Source organism: Glycine max, chromosome 15, assembly GCF_000004515.6.
Source record: "Glycine max cultivar Williams 82 chromosome 15, Glycine_max_v4.0, whole genome shotgun sequence".
NCBI classification, from domain to species: domain Eukaryota; kingdom Viridiplantae; phylum Streptophyta; class Magnoliopsida; order Fabales; family Fabaceae; genus Glycine; species Glycine max.
The window spans coordinates 49,116,156-49,125,332 of record NC_038251.2 but is presented as its reverse complement, the minus strand read 5'-3'; the positions used below and the strand labels follow the sequence as shown (position 1 = coordinate 49,125,332).

General features: G+C 35.8%; 1 protein-coding gene across 1 annotated transcript; it reads right to left on the bottom strand.

The window, feature by feature from the left end:
* Positions 1-8,033: 8,033 nt before the first annotated feature.
* On the bottom strand, positions 8,034-8,624 carry LOC102661350 (uncharacterized). Its single transcript, XM_006598566.1, has 2 exons — positions 8,423-8,624; positions 8,034-8,335 (listed from the first exon to the last, which is right to left on the bottom strand). Exons 1-2 carry the CDS (start codon positions 8,622-8,624, stop codon positions 8,034-8,036), a joined length of 504 nt encoding a protein of 167 aa, XP_006598629.1.
* Positions 8,625-9,177: the final 553 nt, after the last annotated feature.

Here is a 9,177-nt window from a genome sequence, read left to right as displayed (position 1 = left end):
ACGAGGAGGTTTTAGTGTTTGATGGGTTTCAAAATGAGACTTTTCATTTGCGTGCAATGCTTTTTTGTACCATTAATGACTTTCCAGCATATGGGAATTTGAGCGGGTACAATGTTAAGAGCTATCGGGCATGCCCCATTTGTGAAGAAGACACAAGATACATACAACTGAAACATGGTAGAAAAACAGTATACGCTAGGCATCAACATTTTCTTAAACCTCATCACCCTTACTGATGATTAGAAAAACATTTTATGGAAGTCAAAAGCATGAAAATGCGCCAATACTGTTAGCTAGTGACCAAGTTTTTCAACAGAAAATCAAGCTCATTTGTATGTATTGATTAACAATAATGAAGTTTTTCCTTACATACTTTGCCATGAAGTTTTAGTGAAGTAAAGTAATCCACAAATGTCGAATAATAGGGTGTTGAAAGAGTATAACAAGACTTTCCTAGATTGATTTAAAGATACAATCTTTGCTGGTGATAATGCTTCTGAAAAGTTAAGAAAGCTAGCAGATGAGTCTGAAAGAAATGTTATAACTTTGCAAGGATATGATATAAACAAGTATTCCTTTTATACAAAGGCACAAGACGACAAAAGTACAATGGAAAATAGTGGGGTTACCCTAAGAGCTGAATCTTAATACTTCACTAGTATACATGATGACAATCCCTATGTAGCTTCCATCCCTTACTTTGGTTTTGTTGAAGAAATGTAAGAGCTTAAGTATGTCAAATTCACTGTTTGTGTTTTCAAATATAAGTGGGTTGACAACAATATCGGTATGCAAACCGATGATGTAGGATTTACGTTGGTAGGTCTTAAGAAACTCGCTTACCAGAATGACCCATTCATCATGGCAGAATAAGCTAAACATGTATTTGATGTTCAAGACCCTTGTGATGAAAGATGATCAGTGGTTCTAGATGGGAAAACAATTGGTGTTAATGTTGAAGATGATGATTCACTCATTGATACTTATTTAGTCTTTTGTCCACACAAATCTCGCCTAACATCATCGGAGAAGAATAAGCTGACGATGTTCATGCAAATCATAATGATCATGATGAAGGAAAATTAATTAATATCATCTAATGTAATTTTTGTATATGTAATTCATTTCAGTTTATTCAGTTACATAACATAAAATAATTTTATGATCATTTTTAAGTTAATGTTTTTTTCTTAACAAGCAAATGACTACACCACCCAGCTCCCCTCCTCCTCCTCCTCTTCCTCCTACTGATTCAACATCACATTCGCCTTCTACCAAAAGCAACTCAACTCAGATCATTGCCTACTTGACTAGTAGGGGTAGAGAGACCCCTGGTCTATGTGTATCTTGTGATTGGGAAAGTCGATGGTCCCCACAGAAAGAAGTTAAGAACATATTTGGGGATCGTCGCTTTCAATAAGGTAGATGTGACATATGAGAATTGGAAACAAGTCCCTGCTACCCAGAAGGATTTGATATGGAAGGATATTCAGGTATTTGACTTAAATGTTGCATTTTGTTGATTAACAATAAAATTGTAATTTACTAACAATAAAATGTAATTTTTGTTGCTAGGTTGAATTTGATATCGCTGAAGCATGTGATTTGAGGACGAAAAAGAAAATACTTCAAACCGTGGGGGAGCGGTGGAGACAATTCAAGTTTGATTTAACGTTGAGATGGACACTTGCATCCGACAAGGACAGTGTCGACTGTTTGCAAAAAGTACGACATTAGCAAGGAGAAGTGGACCCAATTTTGTCGGAGCCGCAGAGACCGTTCGTGAGAGGTAACTTTGTGATTTTCATTGTTTTAAACATTAAATTTACTTATTATTGTCAGTAATAATAACTTTGGATAATGTCTAATTTTTAAAGGATGTTCGAATGAAGGCACAGGCCATTCAAAAACAAAACACTACCCCTCATGTGTTGTCTCGTGAGGGTTATGAATTACTAGAAAAGAAGTTAATATATGAGAAGAAAAAGAAACAACTAGAGGAAGTTGCTAAATTTGGAAGCACTAACACCTTGATTGATCCTCCATCTTCCATCAGACGACACGTGAAGTGGAAGATGGCCCGCACCAAGAAAACTTACCAAATGACATGTGAGGCAACAAAGGAAATTGGTGACAAGATTGTAAATCACTTTCAATCGTTAATCGCAATTATTTATATTTATTGTGTGATTGAGTAAAGCAATAAATGTGTTCATTATAGAATTCCTTGGAGGAGCAGGTCTCACAGGGTTCCTTTGTCTCCTATGGATGTCAGGATGTATTGACTACTGCCATTGGGTGACTAGAATGCCCTAAACGTGTGCATGTTGTTAGAGCTGGTGTCACAATCAGACAATACTTTGGACTAGCTCCAAGGACCTGCCACACTTCTTCTTCCACGGCTCCCAAGACCTAGAGCAATGACGCAAAAGATCAAGGACCAATTGGAGGAGTCGATCACAGAAAAAGTGACTCAACAACTAATGTTGTCCTTCAGCCAGATGTAGTCCCAGTTTTAATCACTTGCATCCGACAAGGACAGTGTCGACTGTTTGCAAAAAGTACGGCATTAGCAGGGAGAAGTGGACCCAATTTTGTCGGAGCCGCAGAGACCGTTTGTGAGAGGTAACTTTGTGATTTTCATTGTTTTAAACATTAAATTTACTTATTATTGTCAGTAATAATAACTTTGGATAATGTCTAATTTTTAAAGGATGTTCGAATGAAGGCACAGGCCATTCAAAAACAAAACACTACCCCTCACGTGTTGTCTCGTGAGGGTTATGAATTACTAGAAAAGAAGTTAATATATGAGAAGAAAAAGAAACAACTAGAGGAAGTTGCTAAATTTGGAAGTACTAACACCTTGATTGATCCTCCCTCTTCCATCAGACGACACGTGAAGTGGAAGATGGCCCGCACCAAGAAAACTTACCAAATGACATGTGAGGCAACAAAGGAAATTGGTGACAAGATTGTAAATCACTTTCAATTGTTAATCACAATTATTTATATTTATTGTGTGATTGAGTAAAGCAATAAATGTGTTCATTATAGAATTCCTTGGAGGAGCAGGTCTCACAGGGTTCCTTTGTCTCCTATGGATGTCAGGATGTATTGACTACTGCCATTGGGTGACTAGAATGCCCTAAACGTGTGCATGATGTTAGAGCTGGTGTCACAATCAAACAATACTTTGGACTAGCTCCAAGGACCTGCCACATTTCTTCTTCCACGACTCCCAAGACCTAGAGCAATGACGCAAAAGATCAAGGACCAATTGGAGGAGTCGATCACAGAAAAAGTGACTCAACAACTAATGTTGTCCTTCAGCCAGATGTAGTCCCAGTTTTAATCGCAGATGCAATCACAAGGACTCGCACTGCCTCCTAAGCATGAGGCTGGTCCTTTAGCTGCTCATGTTAGCACAAAGGAGAGTTGATTTAATCTCTTTGGGAATGACCCAGACACGAGTGACTCAGAGAAATATGGGTTGTACATTGAAGAAAATATTCCTCGCCTAGTTTCCCTAGGAAGAATTTATGAGGGGTCGACAACCGTTCAGAACATAACTTTGCGCCATGATCAAGTCAAGGTTGGTGTTGAGGAAGTTAGAGATGCAGATGCTCCTATTCCTGTACCCACTCAAGAGGTTCAGTTAGTGGGGCATGCACTTAACACTTTTGTTGCTTGGCCAACACATCTTGTCAAGCTTTTATCAGAACAAGTATTTCACTGTCATTAATTTTTTTTCCAATTAAAGTGTTCACTATAATTAAATATGTTAATTAACTATGTTGGATAAAAAGGAAGCTGTGGGACCGATGAAACTTGCAGATAGGTCGAATCATGATGTCGATGATCCCCTATATCTGATGACATTGACCATCCCATAGTTTTTTCTTAAGCCGTTGCAGGTTACGTAGGATGCTACTGTGTTTGGGGTGTTTAATGACAACTTCTCTTTGTACATAAAGCATGAAGATTTGTCTGAAATAGTACACGATGCTCAATGTCTTAGCATATCTGTTATACAATTATGGATTCTGTAAAACAATTTATATTATTGTTTATTACCCGACTTATTGTTTTAAATTCGTACAAAATTTACTTTATTTTAACAACAATAGGCATATGTCTGAGAGAAGTATCCAACCAGGGAATGCCGATGTGTATGGATTCCTCGAGCCATAGTCCATACAGAGATTTAGGCAATCGCAATTTGAATTAGAAAGTTATATTAAGAACTAGATGCAGAATTCAAAGAGGGATTTGTACCTAGAAGCCTACCTAAATGGGTAAGTTAAACTGAACAAATGAATATTTAAATCATGTGTAATACTATAATAACTTATATTGTTCTCCACTGCAGTACATATTGGCAACTACTCATCATTTTTGCCTAAGTAAAATGTTGTCATCTGGTTTTGTTTATTGCATAAATAATGGGTCAGGCAACTACCTCAAAGGAATTATTAACAGATCAGTTCTATTTTTCAATACATTTGTATTAGCATTAGTTAGGAACATCAATATTTTAATTGTACAATATGCATCCATGTTTGTATTGAATAGTGCTTTGAAAGGATTTGACGATACTCCACAAAGTAAATCCAAGGTTGTTGCTAGGTGAATTATTGTTAAAGTAAGTCATTTAAACAATGCTTCTAGTTATATTTTAATACTGTGTAGACTAATTTCTACTTAACATTGAATATCTAAATTTCATAATGCATTTAGTCTAATAGACAAAAAGGAAGTACTGAGTGTGGATATTACGTCATGCACTGGATGTTAACTATAACCTTAAGAAATTTCAAGAATAATTGGGAAACGGTTATTGTTTAATTCAAACGTATTTTATTTTGTTATGATTGGTATTATATATTATTAACTTATGTTTTATTATATCATACAATATTTCAATGATGTTAGACCATTAAAACCAGAGAGATTGAAGACGCTACACATCTAGTGGGCAACCTATTATTTGAATGTTAAAAATGAAACAATTAGTGTTTAAGCAATTTTGGAATTGTAGTTTAGTTAATTTACATTTTTTATAATTCATGTTGTATGCACATTAAATATTCTTTTAATTCATAGTAAATAATCTTTTTTTATGGAATTTATACTAAAGGCTGTTTGAAAACATAATAAAAATTTAACTATTGTGATTCTGCCTTTAAATTTGCAGGTTAGTATGGGGTCATTAAAAAAATAGACAACACATTAAAAAAAATCCAAAACACCGATGTTTTTTTGAATATATTAACATCGGTTTTTGCATTCACAACATCGATTTCTATTAAAACCGATGTTGTTGTCGAAAAATACAACATCGGTTTTTACCAAAAACAAAACCGATGTTGTATGTATAAGTTAACATCGGTTTTGGTATAAATCATTGTTGATATCAACATATATGACCTTTTTTAGAATGCTTACTATATAACATCGGTTATTTTAAAAACCAATGTTGTCATTTTTATGTTAATACCAGTTTTCCAAAACCGGTGTTAATAGTATTACTTTCAACGTCGGTAGTTTCAATATCGTTTAATAACCGATGTTGATTATCCTTAATAATCGAGGGTTTCAATATCGTTTTAATAACCGATGTTGATTATCAATCAAGATATTAAGGTTAGCTAGCCACACAAATTGGTTATTAATTTATTATTATTAGGCTAAAATATGTTTTTGATCCCTAATAAATATCTGAATAATAATGCTAAAGAGTCCAAAATAAAATAGCTTAAATATATACTCTTATTCAATTAAATCATGCCTTAATAAAAAACCCCTTTTGAATCAACCATACCTTGAATTGCTACTGAGTAACTCCTTTTCTGGTTCTATTGGTGTCTCCAACATACTAAAAGGGGAAAGCATGAACAACAATAAAAAGGAGAAATTTCTTAATTGCTTGCTTCTTATCTGCAAACCACCTTGGTATCGCTGCATCCCGACATTAGTGGACCGTTGTGTTCTAAAGAAATAAAAAAAGAGTAACTTTGGAAAAAGAAAAGATTCTAAAAAGCTTAAAATTAGTTGACAGTGTGTCACTTTTTAAGCGGATTGGTTGATTTTTCTACTAGCACATTTTGGATGCTTAAGCATTACTCATATTCAAATTTTGAGTTTGTTCCCTAATAAATTTTGAGTTTGTTTCCTATATACACAAATGTGAAGGAAAAAGTTCAGAGTTTACCAATCACAATTCATGATATAACTGCATACATTCCAAAAAGCTTCATTGGCCAATTCTCATAAGTTCATGAAAGGAGCAGAATAAGATGCACTTCAAATGAAATGGTTAGCAAGAACGACAGATTGCAAGGAATAATCACCAACTTTAGTCCGCAGAGGCTAATGTTTCTCTCAATCCCAGAAGTGTCTTAGTAAAAGTGTTTCAATTATAACAATTGAGTAGTAAAATTCCTAACTTTACACATCATCTCAGTCAATGCTATCATACATGCACAATGTAGATCACTAAGAACTTTATTAGGCTTGTAACGTGGTTGGGCTAACAAAGAAATCATGGTTTTTCTGGTAGAATTCAAAACATAGGATCTAAGAGAGCATTCATTCCCCCAAATTATTAACAAACCACAACTTAGAATTTTTCACAACACTAACCTTTTTGCTTTTCTATTCTTTTCAACCCATTCATTTCCTTTGATGATGGTTTACTCCAGCTTTTATTCTTTAAAATAACATAATGATAATATTTTTTTTGCAATAATATTCAAACTAGGCTGTATGAAAACCAAATTTTGTGACTCATTTTAACTTGTGTTGTTTATTCATTTTCCTGCAATAGAAAATCACCCAAAAACATTCCCCCAAATTTGGGACAAACTTGTTTGGATCCATGAGTACTCTCCTACAACCTAAGAAAGGGTGCAAGGGATGTATTCATTCACAGGATGACTTTTTGGTTAAGTAGTTGAATAAAATAACAAACAAGGCCTTGATCATTTCCACATCATGCATGCATTTCAAGCAATCCAAGAATCATGCAAAATCAAAAAATTAAAATCAGTCATTCTCTCACAGTTTAAAGTTCACATAACTTACCGGTTTTCATTGAAGTATTGAGGTTCTCATTCCATGCTTTTCTGTCAGAAATACTAACTTTTTCACTCTTGTACTTTTAGTTCACACAACATCACTTACACTTACGCCTGCTTGCACGAGAATCAGCAATTCACAAAAATTCTCATTAGTACACAGTTAGTCTCACTCATGCAATTGATTCACTTAAAATGTGATGCAACCAATTAATAACTTCCTACTTCGCTATCAAAATAAAAATTAAATGTCTGAATTTAAACTACTGAAATTAAACTTTCCTAAATGCAAGCAATTAAAATGAATGAGAATGAAAACAAAAAAAAGACAAATAAACAAAATTAAAGAAAAATCTTGATCAAAATGGGCCTCAATCCTGTGTGGGCCTTAAATCCCAAGCTTCTTGTGCAGCAATGATGTCCGCAATGTAATCTTCATTAGCTCCAGTCTCTACAGCATCATCACTACCTGTACCAGAGGTATCACCCCCCTTACAGAAGGGAGATTGACTCTTGGCCAAGCAACCTAAGATAGAAATGCCTCTAGTGTCATCACTGGCTGCTAAAGAGATAATTGGTGAAGGCTCTATATAAAAAGGTATTGTCCATGGTGGAGGCTCTACAACATGGAGAGGAGATACTTCGACTGAGAAGAAAAGGGAGAAGAATTTTTTACTGTAGCTGGAGGAGGGATAACTGGAGGTAAAGCTGGTAGAGCGTTTGGAGTGGCTCAAGCCCTGACCCACCATGGCCCCGGGAAGACACTAGAAGGGTTTGCTGGATTCACGATAGGCTTAACCTCATCTTCTTCTAAAAACACATACTTTAGGTGTTGCCTAGCAAGGTCAGCTTTTTGCTCAATTGCCTCCACCTTAAAGAAAATCTTGCTATCACTAGGATGCTTTATCGCCTCAAACAAGTTCAAGGTGGTTTCTGGTCTTCCATACTCATCTCTTAGTTGACATTCCCAATGTTCACAACACATTTTACAGTAAACATGAATGGTCTGCCCAATATCAAGGGAATATCCAAATTCTCTTTTATGTCCATTATCACAAAGTCCTCAGGAAAAGTTAATTGGTGAACTTTAATCAGAACATCTTCAACTGAACCATATAGTCTGATAATGGAGTGGTCTGCTAGTTGAAGATTCATTTTAGTAGAAGAGACCCTCAGATTTCTGATTCTATCATACATATATAGAGGTATTAGATTGATGCTTGCCCCTAAATCAATGAGATCTTTACCCACTGACACTTCCCCAGTAAAACATGGGATGGTCACACTCCCTAGGCATTTAAACATCTATGGTAGAATCCTCTGGATCACAACACTGCAATTACCTTCCACCATGATGCTTTCATTGTTGATGTGTTTTCCCTTCTTTGTAAGCAGCTCCTTCAGAAATTTTGTATACATGAGCATTTGTTGCAAGGCCTCTCCGAAGGGTATGATGATTTCCATCTTCTTGAATATGTCAAGGAAGTAGGTAATGTAGTGCGCCCTCTCTTTCTTTGATAGCACTAAAGGATAAGGGATGTCCATTACTGGGGCTGCAGGTATCTCCCTCCTAGCCTCCCTTGCTAATTGACTCTTGGTCTTAGTGGGTAAGACCTTTTCACCTTGCTCCTTGCTTTCTTCTTTCTCTTCATCACCCTCTTCTCTTTTTTTATTCTCTCCTTCCTCAATGTCCACATCCTTCAATACTCCCTCCTCTTTGTTTTCTCTCTCTGCATTGTCCCTTCTCTGACTCCTAGTGAAAATTACCTTGCACTCCTCCTTGGGATTCTTCTCCATGTTGGGCTCGAAACTGCCTGTGGATGTTTTAGCCAATTTCTTAGCTAATTGTCCTAATTGTACCTCTAGATTCCTGATGGTGGAATCAGTGCTCTTGTGATTTGACAGAGAAACTTGCATAAACTAAGTCAACTGTCAAAGTATCCTCTAGGTTGGTGGTCCTCTCATATAGATTAAGCCCTTGATTGGGAGGACGAATAGATAGATCGCCTTGATCTTTGTTGAAGTTATTCCCAGGATGGGATCTCCAACCTTGGCCTTGATGTTGAGAGAAATTTTCTCGTTGATGGTATCCTGGAGG